The following is an 18,606-nucleotide window of genomic DNA, read 5'->3' on the forward strand; positions in this document are numbered from 1 at the left end:
CATGCCACCTGGGGAAGACTGAAAATGCTTTCTGACATGCCCTGTCTCTCCCCAAACCCCCCAGACCTCTGCTCAGAGCTCGCCCATGCTGAACAGCCACCCACTCCCCTCAGGACCAGGGGAGAAGCTGCAGGAAGCCACAGCCCCATCTTCTTACTTTCACCCAGCCTTTCAGCTGCCTCCTCCACTGCCCTTGCCATGGGCTGCCGTGGGATGCCACACCACACATCACTAGGTACAGAGCTGGCCGCATGCTCCTAAAAAGCACAGCTGGCAGAAGTCAGCACAGTCATCACATGCATGGTGAAGACATCTCCTTACAGGGCTTGGGAATGATCTGGGATATTCAGAAGAGTAGAGGGAAGGACAGGGGTTGATTAGCAAAGTTTCCCTGGTATTTTCCATGGCATTCCCTTCAGAGTTCCCAGGAACATACTATTAAAATACTATTAAAAATGGGTGCTTATTTTTATCTTTCACATATTCTGTACTTCTAGAATACAAGCAGTTCTATGAAAATTATTTTGATTAAATGCTGATTCTGTGCAAAGAAACATATCTCAGTTTAAGAAATAGGTCCTATAATTACAGGCCCCTGAAAGAACTAGCTGTTTTATTTTACTGAAACCTTTTGAATATCAAGCTGAAAACATTATAAAAGACTGTGCTTCAAAATTTTGAGGATTTCTGAGGCTTATAAATTTTCCTTTAATCTATAATTAAGGGAGCTCCTTCTTAAACTTAGTCAGAAGTCTATTCCAAATAGCTTTTTTAAGACCTAACTAGTATTAGGGAACAGAAAAGCAATTCAATGAATGTGTCACTGCTAGAGAAAACTGCTGTATCACGCTTATATTTCATTAAATAGCAGACTTTGGAAGATGAGAAATCAGCAGTTTCCATCATGATTAAAAGTTCCACCTTTGCACCACACACTAGAAATGCCCAAACATATAGAGACAGTAAAAGGGGATCTTCTCAGCTTCAAAATGACATGTAGAATTATTATGCTGCTATTTCAAGAGTTTAAAACCATTATTTAAGGGAGAAGAAAGCATAGTTTCCTCAGGGCAGTAATCTCAATGACTGAAATTGCTGCATCCCAAGTAAAATTGCTAAAGTACAATTTTTCCACTTAATTACAATTTTTTTTAAAAGCATTCTGCTAGTGACTACTGCTAACAAGAAAAGACATGGTGATTAAATGTTTCATGTCCTTTAATAGCTAATCTGAAGTGCTAATGAGTGTTCAAAACATAACAGAACTGTCAATTGTTACAGAGCTTCTCACTACACAGTGGAGCAACGAATAAACTTGACTCTTTTCCTTGGCTTGAGTCAGAATCAGAACATCCCAGACCTGGATGTTTAAGCACTGGTGACTCAGAGTGACTCCCTTTAGGAATGTCTTCCACCTGTCTTAGCAGGTGCCTTGGCTCACACCCACCTGCTAGGAAGGCTCTCACCTCCCCCTGCTCCGCACAGTCCAAGGGTACTCACTAATTTCAGAACCTAACTCAAATAAAACCACCATATTACCACTACCACCCTCCCCCTGCCAACTACACATCAACCAACCTGAAAGAATTTTTTGTTAACTGTGAGACTTTCTGGCTCCCTTTCCTTGGATGCAGGCCTGTCTCACGTGCCCAGCAACTTGCCCCTGCTGATCACCTCAATGATAACCCAGAAATGCTGCAGGGAGGCTCAGGGTTTTAGCAAGAGATGCCCCCCTGGCCAGCACCAGAGCCACTCCAGCAGTGACCCTGCTACTCTCACCTTGCTCCCACATCAGCAGCTCAGTGTTCACACCAATAATGCCAAAGAGAAGGACCTTCTTTTAGTCCCTCTACAAAGAGTATGAAAGCATCTCCACCTGCCCTTCCCTGTAATCCACCTTTGGCCTATGGTAAATGTCATAAGCATTTGTCACGTTATTTTACCATTAGAAAATAAAACAAGAAAATTGGTGTATCCTTTATATATTATATGTTGCATTGGTAACTTTTGCTTTTCTGTAATTTCTATGTCATGATGCTTTTCCTACCAGTGTTGGTATCTTAGTATCATAATTTCTTTTATGCAAACTCGGAAACAGAAACAGTAAGATAATGTATTTTAAATTTTCCTTGAGAAAGTCCATAAATACCCATTAAAATGTTCATTTAAAAAACATCTCAAATACTGGTGCAAATAAAAGCTAGAGCTTACCAGAATGTCAGCATTTATTACCATTACTAGTAGTGAGTACTCTTGAGGACCTCAGCTGATATTTAGAGCTTCTTTTGACACATGAACATACTGTACAGACTCACCAAATTATCTGGTACACCTTCTTCTCTTCAGAGCACTTTTAAAAATCCTTGAAGCCCTATTACATCCCGACACAATTGGTGACTTACTGGGCAGTGTGTACAGAAGCCCCACCTGCCCTTAGAATAAATAAGATGCAGAGTCAGCATATAGCCACTGCAACACCACGTACCAGTATTTTGTCACAGCTCTGATATTTCTCATAAAGCTTCAAGAAACTGCTGAACTAGGTTTTGGTGGTATATTTGCTTATTTTCCATCAACACAAATTTGTCCTCCAGTGCCTCACTTATTAATGTAACAGTAATATGTGCTGTGCAAGATCAAACCAGACCTATAAGTTATGTCAGGCAGGAATTTTATACTGAAGGGCTTCCTGTTGCTTAAAATAAGTAGATAGTATGTATAACAAAAAAATTGCAGTACCTTTTTTTCTATCTGTTCATACATTGCCTTTCTCTTTTACATGTGACAGAGTTATACAGGGCCTACATCTTACAGAGTCCAAGACAAGAGGCACCCATTCAGCTGGTTTCTGCCTCCAGGTCTCTTCCAACATAGTGGGTTATGAATTACAAACATCTCTTCTCTCCCACATTCAGTCAGATAACATGTATAACACAAAAAATTTGCAGTACCTTTTTTTTCTGTCTGTTCATACATTGCCTTTCTCTTTTACATGTGACAGAGTTATACAGGCCCTACATCTTACAGAGTCCAAGACAAGAGGCACCCATTCAGCTGGTTTCTGCCTCCAGGTCTCTTCCAACATAGTGGGTTATGAATTACAAACATCTCTTCTCTCCCACATTCAGTCAGAATAATGGTGACTCAGATAGCAAAATGTGATGGCTTCTACTGCTCAGCCAAAAGTATGAGCAATTGGGTGACCAGACCTTTTCCTCCAAATAGCCTACACAATTATTTACTTCACCTTGTCTGGTGCCATTCAGGCTGCAACACCCTTTTCACTCGGGGATGAAGAGAGGAGCTTACATAAACCCACCCCATCCCTTACTTTTGGGCAGGTGAGGGTGGTTTGTCTTAATTTTTAAGACTCCTGTACTTACAGAAAGAATCCAACCTCACGTGTGAAATTTTAAGCCACTAATAATGACTTTTTTACTCTTCAGTGTGCTAAAGAATCTGCATCATCATGACCAAAAACCTTTTCAAGGGACTGCTTGACAGCAGGGACAAAAGTAATGAGGTTGTTAATCCTCAATCCACCCCACAGCTTTTGGCAAAAGCTAGGAGGAGAGGTATGGTTTGTTTAGGAGGTGGCTCAGTCTGCCCAGGTGGGTGAAGCTGCTCAGACCTCCAGTCTCAAATCAGGAGTGACAGGCAGCACAGCAGTCTTTGAGTCCCACCTGTGCACACTCAGATTGGTGTGGAAGAAATGAGAGCTCTGCAATGAGGATACCACAGAACAAACATACAAGGTCTCAAGTAATTTGAAAGATATCAGCCACCACTGAGTGCCTATGAAAGAATAGACAATCCTGCCTCTTCACTAAAAAAGAGAATTTTTCCTTTCAAAAAGGTTACTAGAAAAGGATTATGGCATTGTAGCCATTTCTTTATTTAAAACACATTCCCAAGCTTGATGTATCAAACTAAAGGTCACTCAGCTTAGTCTCCCCATAAGGCAGAGGCATTCACACAGGCAGAACAAACCACATCTTATCAAGCTAAACAAGACTGAAAATGCTTTCTGTGTTAATGATTAACAAAACTTTGTATTTGCCAGTATTTAAAACACCTTATTATTTCTAAGTTATATGAGTCCAAGACATCAGCATGTACAAAACTAATATCAACAAGAAATTAATCTGTCAAAGTGCAAACAATTTCTGCCTAACAAAGAGGATACATGGCAAGTAATATAACAGTGGTTTTAATTAGCTGGGTATATAAAGCTGTTACAAGACAAATTTCTTTCATTAAAAAAAGCAGACAGTCAGTTAGAAATGCTTCACTGCACCAAAACTGAAGATGACATAAGACAATAAACCTTCTCCCTCCCCTGTAACAAGGAGGAACTAGAGCAGTATCACCAAAGTAGCAGATGATGAGCAAGCCCCTTCTCCTGCTGCTGCAATAACTCCCCAGAAACGCCAGCAATAAAGGGGGTCCAGCAGCACAGAGAAAAAAACATCAGCAGCAAAAAGGACCATTTTCTATAATTTTTCAGACACTTGGGATAAGAGTTTCATGCAAAATTAACTGTAGAATATTCTAAGTCCCTCCAGTATTGAGTACCAATGTTTTGTGTGTTGGCAAAAAATGGTAGCATGGTACCCACAGTATATTGGGTATACACTATTTTATAATGTTAAAAAAAAAAAAAAGTGACTAAGAATATATGTGTATGCACATTAGACCTTTTTTCCTCCACTCCACTTAAAGGACTCTACTTTCCACATCAGACAATTGCATTCCAGCATAAGGAATCTTATCTTCCCCTCTGCTTTGGGCTGGAGGTACAGCCCAAAGAAAGGCTGTGCCAGCTGCTCCCCTTCCCCAAAGCACCAGGGCAACACCAAAAACATCAGCAGAAAGCCCACTGCACATATTATTAGCAGAAGACTTAGTCTGCCCAGGCCCAAGCAGAGGGACTCGGGCACTTGAAGAGAGAAATTAGAGGCCTGAATTTAAGATCACAGGGCATGATTGCAGGCAGTTTTGTCTGATCAAATTAGGATGCAGACAGACACATCCTTGCCTCCAGATGCTGTTGTTGCCAATGCCACCCTGGGCACACCAGCCAGGATGCTCAAGGCATTTAAGAGACAGACATTTAAGCTCCCAGCCCTAGCACCCACGATTATTAGAAGATTCTGGGTAAAATAAAGAACAAAATACAGACAGTCCTGGAAGCAAAGCTAGGAATCCAAGACACATCCTTGCAGCTAAATGGAGATTCACTGGACAGCAGTTTCTTATTTCTTAAAGTGGTTTTGTGAACAGAGATTACAAGATATTGCATGAATGCTGGATTGTTCCCCTTCAATTCAAAACAAGCCATTGTTCTGGGATGGGAAACTGGTTTCTGAAAAGACAAATATCCCATCTTGCTTGTTTCATTAAACTGGCAAAAGAAAATTTAATTCAAATTAAGAAAACTCATATTCAAACGGCTCCACTGGAGAAAAACAATTGATATTTATGTGCTGTTGCCACTTTGCACTCATTACAGGGGCTAATGTTTTGCAAGACACATCTTTTAAACCTTCCTAAGCTTATTATTTACTATCTCCTGACAAGCATGACTTCATTTCATGAGCTGGCACACATCCCATTGTGAGAATCTAATCTTTAATAACATATCCTAATTAAATATGCACATTTAATGCAGAAACCAATAGCTAAAATTCAGAACAAAACAAAAAAAAACGTTTATTTGACTAAACAAAGGAATTGGATTAGAGCGCACAGAGCAAACTCAAATATTAAGTCACATATGTCACAGCAAAAAGCCTTATTAAGGGAAGGGGAAAAAAGGGGGGAAAAAAATCCCCCAAATTGTCAGGCAGGCAATTGTTTATATATATATAGCTGACCATATCTGACCCCTCCAGGAATTCCTAGCTAGCTTACTCCCCATCTGTCATGTGATAGTAACTTTGAAAGAAGCACATTTAAGAACTCATCAAAAGGTCAAGCTAATTGTTATTACTGTGCTTGATTCCACTTAAGAAGGGTGTGTCTTCTACAGAATCTACAAGGATTAATTCTTCTCACCACTCATGGCATAATTTCACCATTAAACGATTTATTATTTTGAGCGGCTCCACAGTGACAAAAAAAATCCCAAAAGAGTGAGCATCAAAAAAAAAAAAAAAAAAAAGAAAAAGGAAAAGAAAAGCAAGCAAACAAAACAAAAATTTTTAAAATTACCTCTTCAGATTTAAACACCAAAATCATGCCACCAAAAAGCTACTTCTATGCCCATTTCTGAATTACTGTAAACTGGAAGCCACCTTCCTTCTTCTAGTGAGTACAGGCCTAACATTTGACATTACTGAGATACTTTGAACTCAAAAACTTTGAGTTACAAGTTTGTGACCTAGTATAACACTTTCAAAGACTCTATCAAAAGACAATTAGATACATTTGTAATTTTATAAAAAAATTTACCATTGACTGAGTCTAAATCCCAACACATATCAGCCTTTGCCTTCAGAGGTCTCACTGTAATTTTTGAAGTTTGATTCAGATTTATCAAAACAGTACTCTTCAGGAAACTCCTCACAGTATTTGAGAGCATGAAACAACAGGGGAAAGGCTTAGGGTTTACAATTCAAATTCTTAGTATAAATACAAGTCAATTACCTACACCACATTGCTGAACACAAACAAAGCTAAAAAATGTAATGAAATTACAATATTACAGTTTCTAGGTCTTATTTCATCCTGCCTGACTTCGTACATGAACAAATGAAGAGTTATAAGATGTTCATTTTCCATCTGAATCTAAAATGTCACGATTCCCACAGACTACAATATACTGCCAACTGAAAAACATTTTGTAAAGTAAATGTCTTTAAAATATTTTTTTAATAACCGAGTGGGCAGCGAATTTTGTATTCATCTTTACCTTCTCTTGAACTAGAAAACAAACTTTAATTAATTTTTCAGTTTTTGAAGGGACCTGTCACATATTGAAGTTCTATTTTCAGTTATTCTATTAAACAGAGCACTCATTCCTCTAAAGAGGAATTTGCTCAGATCTGCAGAGGTGAAAAACATTCAGGACATGCCATTCTGCAGAGTCAAGCCTCTGTCCCACAGTCACAGCAGCTGGATGCCCAGGCAGCCACCTACAGCACATCACTGCACCCCACTTTGGAAGGCAACAGTGTCAGGAATACCATGAAACCCCTGGTAACAGAGGCAGGCATTAATTGCCCAGTCTGTTTAGGTTTATTCATTCATATCTCATTAGCATTAGTTACCTCCAGTTCATAATTGGATAGTTCAGCACAGCTTACAGTGAGCTCAACAACAACAGGTAAGATTCAAGACAGAAACTAGATGATGCCCAAAGAAGTAACAGGAAAGGGGTTTACTGCACAAGATGGATCAACCAAAATACTGGTGAGCTCCTTGTAAACTAACTTTGTAGAATTTTAGTAACTGAAAAGAAACTACCTTTAGACCTCTGCAACAGATTTAATTTTTTGTTCATCTAGCAAATACTACCCAGTACATGGGATTTTCACAGAAAAGTAATTTTTGTTTTACTGTTTCTCAAGACCTTGGACTGGTAAATGGCCAAAACAATTTTCAAATATTGACATTTCCATAAGAGAAATGGGGCCCAAGAGAATAGTGCCAGACGGTTTTCAGTAGTGCCCAGCAATAGGGCAAGAAGCGACGCCCATAAACTAAAACACAGGAAGTTCCACCTTAACACAAGGAAAAATTCTTTACATTAAGGGTGGTAGAGCACTGGAACAGACTGCCCAGGGAGGTTGTGGAGTCTCCCTCCCTGGAGGAATCCAAAACCCAGCTGGACACATTCCCATGTCACCTGCTCCAGGTGACCCTGCCTTGGCAGGGGGGTTGACAGGATTATCTCCAGAGAGATATCTCATAATTCTATGATTCTGTGAGATGGCTACCACCTCTTCATTGCCACTACTCTTCAGCTGTCTTATTCAAGCAAGATACATCAGGAACACCAAAACAAATTTATGAAAAAAAAACCCACAAGAACAACAACAAAAAACACATCCAAAAAATTCTATCAAACCAACAAGAAAACATGGTAATCATAGGAAATACAGAAACTTAATGATTACATATACATTGCACTTTCTATACTTGCAAACAGTAGCTTCACCATAACTCATTAGGAATCCAAATGCTCTCTCAGTAATGAAGTTTGCTAAAGCATTCGTAATTAAAAGAGTACTTTGAAAGCTATGAACTATCCAGTTCTTTTAAAAAATGAGTTTACTTCTCTTGAGGAATCCTGTCATAGACCTGTCTTCTTTTTCTCAGGATAATCTGTCCTATGTCCTTCAAAAGTTCAGATTGACACTTACATGGAATTTTTTATGTGCAAGGATTACACTTCCAGACTGAAACTCTGGAATCCACAAGCAGAGCATGACAAATTATTCACACTACACTGTGCTCTTGGACTCAGTTATCAGAACTCCAGAAACATGCTTTTGACCCCAGACTGCATTGAACAGAGAAGACCTGGGCAGTTTAAAACACACAATGAAATAATGACTGAAGCAACAAAAACTACATCTGCTTTTGAAGTCCAGTATCCAACAGTGAAATTACAGACTGCTGGTATTTTCAAGAGGACTTGTGGGGCACAATACTCAACACTACATCCAAAAACATTAAAAGAAATTTAAGAAACATTAAGCCTCCACATTCTAGGTTAAACTATCATATACTTTTATTTGAAAATATTTGAAAACTGCAACATTTGAAATAATTAACACCTCTCGAAAAGCAGTAAGGACCATGTTGTCATCCTGCATTTATAGAAAATTTTACTAACAAGTAGAAGTGGACTACCAAAATAAAAAGAGACTAACACACTTGGTTTTGGTTCTTTTTGTATTAGCTCTAATAAAATAAAGTCTACCAAAACCAGCCACTCTTGATCTCTGAAGAGAAATGGAGACAAAGGGTGCATGGTTCTATTCATGATGATAAAACAACAATAAACACGACAGCCAGAAGTCGGCCAATGCTGAACACTCCAGAAGGTACTTCTTGGATACCTCACAAAAAAGCCTCCAGTCACACTTCAGTGAAACTAAGCAAGAAGAAAATTGTTACTTTTTTAGTGTTTAAAAGGTGTACACAAAGTAGGACAAGTGCAGTTCACAACTGTTGAGGGTACACATCCAAAGATTTTTTTTTAGAGAGCAACTTCTATTTTGTGTTCAACAGATCCCTCTACCAATATTTCTTCAAACAGAAAAATCTGAAACAAAACAAGGACAAGAACAGCACTGCACCTTTTGAATCAAACTATCAACTACACAAAAGTAACCAACAAAACTACAAAGCAATTAAAAGAAAGCAAGACAAGCACATGTCAGTAATGGATATCGATGAGGGGAATCTAGTTACAAAGATTTTAATTATTAACATGGAATTTAATTAGCATGCTGCAGCTAACTCTCCCTCTACTATGAAGCAAGCCTTCAGCAACCACACCTGGTCAAGATTTCAGGTTAGCATCTCACTAAAATGACTAAGTTCTCTTGTCATTCCCATGAAGGGTTTCAGCGTTGACTCAGAGGGAAGAATGCCATCTAGTGAATTACTCAGACAACACTGGCACATCCCACCTATATTTACCTGGCCTCAATATGCAGAGGAAGGACTCCTTCACCTCCTTATTGATGTGAAGATTATCAGGAGAGAGAGGAGATAAAGAAGGAGGAAAAAACAGGGAAAAAAATAAATATTTAAAAATAAGTCATTTATAGCTGCAGCTACTGGCAGCTGGTGGATCTGGCCAAACTAAAAATAAATTCTACATTTTAACAAAACCAGTAATCTTATGAACTTTTTTAACAGCTGACAATCATTGCCTGTGGGAGGAAAGAGCCCTTCAGAGGTGAGCCTGCCAGCTGCTCAGCTCTATACATGGGTATGCTCATTCTTCCAAACACAAGAGGCCAAGGAGAGGTCCCAGCCTTACCCACGCCCATGGACAGCCTTAGCTGCTACCCCAACACTCCTCCAGACTATTTTGGCTCACAGAGGAATGTATGATTCCACCATGACCATGTGGCAGAGGCTCGGCCCCATCAGCAATATCTGAAGCTCTGTGAAAATGGCTCGTGCTGGACACCTCTGACCACCCACACCCCACTCCAGTAAAACCCCAGCAGAGGAGTCAGCACGGCATTCACAACTCAACATCACCAAATACAGACCCCATTCCACTTAAATCAATGGATGCTTGAGGCTGATGCAAGTCCTAAACCATTTATTTTAAAAGCTACTTGAACCTTTAATTTAAAGGCTCAAATAATTCTCATCAACATTTCTCCCTCTTCACACAACAGAAAAAGGTATCAATACAAAAGCACAGCAATTTGCAACTGACTATATTAAAATATTAAGCTGAATATAGTTTAATTAAGGCTTACTCTGGTGCACTCCAATATTAATTAATAGTTTACTTGGAAAGTCCCACCATATGGTACTGTAGCAGATGTTAATCATGTAAAGCCAAACACTTTGAAATTACTGTTCTAGCCACTTCATCTGAGGTACCAAGTGCCCTAAATTTCTACTTAAAGGATAAGCTGGAAATGCCAAACATCCTACAAGATGATGACATCCACAGCTATTTTCTTCAATATAATATTATCAGGCAGATAAATAGCACAAAATGGGGTAGGTTTTTAGGCTTCCAGTACTATAAAATCATTGGCTATAGACAATGCTGGACTCCCTCTGCATTAAAAAAATGCCTGCATTGAAAACCTCGAGGAAAATTTTATTTTGTCTCCCAGATACCTGCTAAACTCCCTACACAGGGAGGGCAAAAATATGTACACAAGAGGATGTGCATTAAGCATTCCAGATCTTGGCTGCCCCACACCAATGGATCTGTGTCTTCCAGTCCTTCATCCTTCAAGTGCAAGAAAGGAACATCACAAGGAGCAGTAGGTGCTTGCTCTTGGACAGTCAGTTATTTTAAATCGAAGAGGAACTGCCCTGCTAGGCCGGTCTCATAACAGCAAATTGGCAATGCTCTGAGCAGGTTCGTGTGGCAGTAGATTTCTTATAATATGAGCCTAATACTGGGCCCCCAAAATTTTTCTTCTGAAAAAATACAATTCATCTCCATCTCTTCACTTCATCTTTCTAGAGAAGGCAAATGCATTTGAAAAGCTGGAAGAGACCAATGAAGAAAATCTGATCTTTCAGCATTTCCCAACACAGGGTTTCCAGACAGGATTTCTTAACAAGGTATTTGGGAACTTACTCTTCAGCATTTGTCTTGGTAACTATTCAGCTTCTAAACTGAAGGTTTAAAGTATTCATTAAGAAAATAATTTAAGCAGTAAGTGTGAAAGCACAGTTTTGCTTTATTTGGATCTATAAATCTAAAGTTGTTACCCTGATGAAAGAAAGTGCTTGCTACAGGTGATCCTCCATGCAGTTAGGTTTTAATGAGGACATTTTAACTTCTTGGGGGAAAAAAAAGCAGTTACACAGAGTGGAAGCCTTGAAGAATTAGTTCTTTCTCCTTGTTGCTTTGAATACAGGGAGAAATTTCAGGGAGAAATTTCTCAGGAAACAGCTTCTCCTTATTCCTCTGGAAAATGGTAGCAAATATTACTACTTGACTCTAGGAAATACAGCACAATCAAAAGCTACAGCAACTTAACTGAGATTAAATGGTTATCTACACTTTTGCAGATCAGAAAGGCTGGACCATTTGTCAATTTGGGGTTTACAAGATAAAACTGCCTGGGTTATTATTGTTAGAGTGCTTAAAGACAACTACTTGCAAAGATTCTAAAAATACATCTGTATATATTTCAATCCTCTCATCTGAAAAGTGATCTGGTTTATATTGCTGCCTTGCAACATTTTTGACACCCATTAACCAGAAAAGGCATTTGTAAATTCCTTGGTTTATATACTGCATTGTGCAAATAAATTTGAAAAAGATCAAAATACAGAGCTTTACCGAACTGTTGCAAAAAACCACTTGAGAAAACATATTGTGAGGCCATATTTAAACTAACAGATGTTTCAGAAATAGAACAATATGTTCAAACAAAATAAAGGTGTAAATGGGCAGTGCTAAAAGAGCTTCACAGCTAAGCCCATCAATTTCAGTAGCGACTGAAATGACCTCATCTAGGAAAGCTCCCTCCTAAAAAGATCATAAATTTAGAAATGAATTCTGATGTTATGCTTAAAATTTGGCTGCATGAATTATTTGCAGAGTGGCTGCTTATGTAACATTGCCTTTGCTATGGCAACACCCGGCTGTTAGGCTTTGACACATCCCAGTTGCAACTGCAGTTTCATTTTCTGCTGATAAACAATGGCAGGAGAGGTTTTCTAATCACAAACAAAGATGCTCTAAAACATTTCATCGTGATTGATGTGGTGGCCATTGATACTGCTAAAACTCCTAATGTCAGAAGGGCAAGCAAAATTGAGAGATCCACAGGAAAAATAAACAAACTAGAGAGAGAGATCTCCCAGCACTGCTTTCAATACAGTTTTAGAGCTGGAGACTTTTAAACTAAAGTTTGGAATAGTGCAGTTTGACTCTTGACTACCTGTCTTTGTATAAACTCCCCTCTCCAAAAAGTTCCCCACTTTGTCTGACTAAAATTCTTGTTACTTTCTTACAGAGTAACTATCCATAAATTAAAGAGGTTATGTGTTCATCAAAATTAAACTCCAGCTATGGCATTATTTAATATTTTTCTGCAGCTTTTTTTGCTAGGCATTACAGTAAAACCCATAAATCCATTTAATGGCATCACTTCAAAGCTAATGAAATACTACACATACCCTCCGAAACTGTAAAATTTTAGTTTGCTTTACATTGGAGAAAGAAAATAGTGGTTTAATGCTTACAAATTGTAAAATGCCTGATCTATTCCACATATGGTACTTAGGAATGACTATTAAGTTGATGACTATTCTGACACTCATCAGTCACCTACACACACTTGACAAGGAATCGAAGTTTCAGAATCCAAGTGTTTTTCATACTCTCATCCAGCTTTTTTTTTTTCCCTGAGACAACTCAGCCTTTTCCATATTATTTCCAATAGTCACAATTTTTAAGGACCCTGCCAAAATCAATGTGAAGGGAAGTAGCATAAGAAAGAAGCTTTAACTTAATAGACCACTAGAACAAAAAATAGAAATGATGGACAAAATTGAAAGCCCTAAATAAGGCACATACATTTGTGGAATCACACCTCCTCTTTAACATAAAGTAGGTGCTCACATGCCTTTGTAACACTGTAGTCCATCCTCCCCTCCAGAAAAAGCTCGCCCCTAAACCCAGTGGAAGTCAGTCTTTAGAGAAAGACATGGCCAAAAATGAGGTTGGTCTGAGAGTGATCCTGAACGCAGGATTCACCCTTACTTTTTTAAAGACCTGGGATTTGCAAGATCCCAGTGCTGTGAGAGAATTTGTGACCTCACTGATGAGCTTCCCTGTTGCTAACTGATGCTTCAGAAACTGCAGCAGAACCTGGGTACGCCAAAGCAGTCCTAGGGCTCCACACACGCACGAACAGGAGTAGGAGGATCCCCATGGCAATACTTATTTTAAATCATCATTAAGTACTGTCGTATTTAGTGTCAGAACATTCCCACAAACTGTTGCATTTTGCTGATGAATAACATATAATTCCCACCACACCAAGTGGAGCACGGTTGTTGGCAGCCTATGATGACGTTGCAAACACACGTGCCACTGAAAAGGGACCTGAACTTCAGCACACAAACAGCAGACAGAAACAGCTCTCAAACCCATGCAATATTCAGTCATACAGATGGGGAACTTTTGCACTCTGCTTTCACTTTGCTAGCACATTCATATTTCTGCTTCTCTCCCCCTAGTCCTTCTAAATATTCGCATCCTTCTAAACCCTGGCAGGGTAGACTATTATAGAGGTTAAAAGCCCCTACTCCTTAGCATTTAGAAGCCTTTAAAGGCAACCCCATGCCTCAGATGTCAGCTTCTTGAGTATGACTACCATTACAACAGTTTACGCTGTACAATCTTCATGTAAGCCCTATGAGCTGTCATTCAGCAAGCAAAAAATAAATATTTAAGCTTTGTTAGATAAAGTAATATCGAATTTTTTTTTCAGGTGGATTGCCTTTTGGAACAGTTTCTGCCAGTGAGAGATTGGCACTGAATTAAAATCCAAACACTGCTAAAAGCAGCAAGCCCTCATCAAAATATAGTAATCATCAATAACCTCAGACCAAAGAAGTTAGATTAGAAGACTCAGTTAAAACCATCCTCATGTCTGGTAAGTAACTGAGTGTCTTTAAGTATTCTCAGAAATCTAAAATACATCTGGCATGTTCCCCTCCTGAGTGAAAGCCATGACGCCTGACAACACCTTTGTAACATGTCAACGTCTTGAGACCCAGCAGTGAAATCCACATGTCCTCCAGAGGGGAGGCAGAGGAGGTGGCTGACACACCTTCATCTCACTGATCCATACAGGACCTTTAAAATGAGTACTAAATATATGAAAAGCACAATAATACATGGTTTGAATTGATTTAAATACTCGTTTTATCCTCCATGTACAATATGCCATCCTGTGGGAGAGATGAGCTAATCCATCTACGCTTTTTCCAGCTCTATGACAGCTGCTCTTCTGGGTTCACTTTAAACCCTGGAAAACTCAGATCTGACACAGGCTCTCCTCACTTTGTCCCTTTCACTTACAAAGTTTTAACTGGTACTTTGGTCCACAACTTCTTGTTGTACAGATTTTCACAGTCAAAATTTAGGTTAGTTACATATTTGTATAACCAATTCCAGGTACTCAGCAGCACTGGCATTAGCCCATTACAAGGATCCACAATGTGTCTGTCAAGGAATTAAAAACTGACAAGATACTGGAGAAACTGCATTTATTCCATGAATACTCAGTCTTGAGGCTGTTCCCTATACAGACATCCAGCCCAGGGACTGGCACTTTCATCTAACCCCTTTGAGTAGAAATACTTTCCCCATGTTAATTTCTCACATCTTATAATTTCAGGCCCAATGCTTTATCACTACTCTGAGCAAAATGCCACTGAGGTAATGGTTCTTTTGCCTAAATAAAGAATTCCAGATGAGGCCTTTTACTGCAAATGTTCAGGTCATACCAACAAGACCATCACAAAAACACTGAGAACAATAAAATCTAAAGTGTTTCATTTCCCCTTGCTTTCAGATAACTGTAAACAATGTTGACCGGTAGGATTTCACTTTTTCAGGAAAGATTTTGCTTTGAACATCAAAATCTATTTGGAAGAATTTTCTTTACAGAGCTCAGAATTTTCGCTCTGAGCAGGCATATGACATAGAAGGGCACTTCAAGGAAGAGGTTAAAACCAAGTTTAACATTTATAATTCTGTGAAATAACCCCCAGTAAGTCAGCAAAATATTGTCACGTCTCGAAGTTTAATGCAATTTATGCAAGCCAGAATTGGCTGCTGCTAATACAGAGACCACCACTGCACTCCTTCCAAAGTTCTCATGACAGACACATTCATGTTTTATTCATCAAACTTGTCCTGGGTATCTCTTAAAACACAAATAAGCTATTTGGGGGACTTTCAGAAACAGAATTTGCTGGAAACAAAGCACTTAAAGCATCAGAAGAACATTTTTTCATATGGATTTCAATACCAATGTTTGCAATACCACACATTATAAGTAAGGAAAACAAAGTTGTTGCAGCAAAGACCGCTTGCCCTTATCCACCTACCACCCTTCCCACAAACTCAGCACGGTGTGACCCATCAGGCAGGAGCAAACCTGCCCCCAGCTATTGGTCATACTCGTTTCCAGGCTCAACTTTTGAAACTAGAGTGGCTCCCCAAGTGCTTTTCCTCCAAGAGTGCTAGTCACAGGCAGGTGCTTTATCTCCTTGCATCACCAAAGTGAAAGTGCCCATGCTGCACAGAATACAAAACGAAGAAACAGAACCATGAAGCAACATAGATACGTTCTCTCCATAAAAATCAAAGTCCTCCAGAGAAACAATCCAACATTCTTGCCAGAAAAAACAGGTTAAACACTAAAAAGCAGGCTTCATATTACAAAGTGGGCACGACTGCAGTAACTGCCTTATTTTTTTTGTAAAGTTTACACGATTACTTCTCAAAGATTTGCAGCTCTAGTGTTAGTCAGGTTTCTAACTACAAACCCTTATCCAGCAGCACAATTTCTAATGCTACCATTTAGCCTGTTCTTTTCAAATTACTGATTTTATAATAATGTAATACAAAAGCAGAGTATGCAATGACTTCACCTGTCATGTATGAAAAGTAGTTGATGTATTACATTTTTTTGGTGTTTTAAAAATGCATTATCTGCAAATTCACTGTTTTTATGCATTCCCCAAATTATGGGGAAGGTATCTCAGACACTGATTAGAAGTCCCACACAATCTTTTTATTTTGAAGTAAAAATGTTGGAATCTAAAATTGCTGTAAAAAACACTTTGAAGTTGAAAATGGTTTGCTCTTAATACTGATAATCTGTACCTTCTTTAAGTTTTTTATTAATATTTATTAATTTCTCAGGATATGAAGTATTACATCATTCTTTTCAATTGTCATTCTACAGAGTGAGAATGCTTCTGAAAGTGCAAAACTATGTATGTAACTAAATGCAATTACAACTCGCCAGCTATAAATGCCAGCATTGAATAACTGAAAACATATGCTATATGCCTGAAATTTTAAGGATGATGAAACTGTCACATTGGTAGCACACAGCATGTTATAAAGAACTCCCACAATGTAGCAGTTGTTCAAAACTTGTACCCATCCGGTCATTCCATCTTTATATAAAGATATATAACACTAGATGGTGATTTATTCAAAACACAGCTGCAGCCTAACTTAAAGGTAATAAGAAAATCCCCCCACACACATACAAAAACTATACAACAAAATACCTTTTCACACTACAGCATATCAGAATGGCATACACAGAGAATAAAAGGAAAGAGTTTCCAAAAGGTCCAAATTTTATTCCCATCAGAGTTTATTTGAGGGAAGGACAGGTGAGGGAGCGAAAGAAGCGAAGCAGCCGAACAACCACACTGAGCCCAGAGCCCAGGCTGTTCGCGCTCCCTTCCATCACGGATCTCGAAGTGTAGCCCCGGGGAAGGGGACGGCGACCGCCCGACTCCGGAGCCCCCGGCCCGGCCGGAGGAGGCCCCGGGCCCGGCACGGCGGCTTCCCGGCAGCGGGGGAGCCCCGGCACCTCCGAGGGCACGGACCGACCCCCGGCCCCCCTCGCGGGGGAGGTCGCAGCCGTGTCTCCCCCAGCCGTGTCTCCCTCAGCCGTGCCCGCCCCAGCACCGGCGGGTGCCGCCCGTTCGGCTGAACTTTCATTCGCGAGGCGTTTCGCGCCGCACCCGCCGGGAGCAGCCGGACACGCTGCCCGCGTCCTTCGGCGGCCGGGGGGCGGCTCCACGGCCACACCGCGGCCGCCGCCCGGGAGCACCCCGAGCTCCCCCGGGCTCAGCCTCGCCTCCGCCCCCGGCCCCCTCCCCAGCTCTATGGACAGCCGGGGACCGTCAGCCGCCGTTCCCGCCCTGAGCCCGGGGCAGGGGGCAGCGCGGTCGCCGGCCCCAGCGACGCGGCCCCGACGGCCTCCCGCCTCCCCTCCCAACCCAGGCAAAGCGCGGGGGCACCGGCGCTGCCGGGAGGCGGGATCCCGGCGCGGGGGAAGCCGCGGAGCTCCCCGCACCTGCGGGGCGGGGGTGGGGGGTGATGGGAGAGGGCACCGCGCGGACCCGGCACCGCTCCTCACCTTTCATCCAGTCGACGACCTGGCTCGGCGACCACTTACTGACGGGCTCCATGATGAGGGCCATGGGCGGCTCGGGGGCGCGGGGCTCGGGCGGCCGCCGCTCTTCGGGCGAGGGGCGAGGCTGTGCGGGGCGGAGGGACCGCGCTGCCCGGAATCCCGGCGGCAGGAGGAGAGAGCCGCTATATCCCCGCTTGCCTTCGCTCCGCTCGCTCGCTCGCCGCCTCTGTGCCTCTCTGGGGATTTCAGTTCATGTTGCCGGCTCGGCGGGGAGGGGGAGGAGGAGGAGGAGGGGGAGAAGGGGGCGGCACGCTCCGACGCCTCCCGCCCCCGCGAGCCCGCGGGCAGCGGCGGCGGCTCCCGGCCCCGCCGAGAGGTCGGTCCTTGGCGGCGGCGAGCGGGGACCGGCTGCACTCTGCCCGCTCTCGTGCCCAGCGGCTCCCGCGGCTCTCCGCGGCCGCGGCTGCCGCGCCGGTGTCTTTTTCTCCTGGCGGAAATGACGAGGCGGCTCCTGCCACCCGAAAATATCTCCAAGTGAAATGGGAAGCGACACCCGACGGCCACCCGGGGCGGGGGGAGGGAGCCGGGATGACTCGCAAGGTGCCGCCGCCGGCGGGAGGGGGGTCTGGGGCGGCGGCAGCGCCGAGCACCTGCTCCCGGCGGGCCGGGCAGCGGGGGAGCGCAGCCAGCGGAGTGTGGGTTTGTTGGATTTTATTTTCCCTGAATTAAGCATCGCTGCGTGGGCTGGAAA

General features: G+C 41.7%; 1 protein-coding gene across 6 annotated transcripts in view; it reads right to left on the minus strand.

Annotated features, from left to right (window-relative positions):
* Positions 1-18,370, minus strand: part of CNKSR2 (connector enhancer of kinase suppressor of Ras 2) — a 206,460-nt gene extending 188,090 nt beyond the window's left edge. For 2 of the 6 annotated variants that reach the window (XM_039714277.1, XM_039714275.1), the window contains exon 1: positions 17,859-18,367. In XM_039714277.1, the coding sequence (XP_039570211.1) occupies positions 17,859-17,922 (64 nt within the window). In that variant the 5' untranslated portion in view covers positions 17,923-18,367. Of the gene's footprint in view, positions 1-17,858 lie in introns of all 6 variants that reach the window. The other 4 variants (XM_039714279.1, XM_039714278.1, XM_039714276.1 and 1 more) reach the window with 3 other exon arrangements.
* Between the last annotated feature and the right edge of the window lie 236 nt (positions 18,371-18,606).

Source organism: Passer montanus, unplaced genomic scaffold (genome assembly GCF_014805655.1).
Source record: "Passer montanus isolate IOZ18808 unplaced genomic scaffold, ASM1480565v1 scaffold3, whole genome shotgun sequence".
Taxonomy (NCBI): domain Eukaryota; kingdom Metazoa; phylum Chordata; class Aves; order Passeriformes; family Passeridae; genus Passer; species Passer montanus.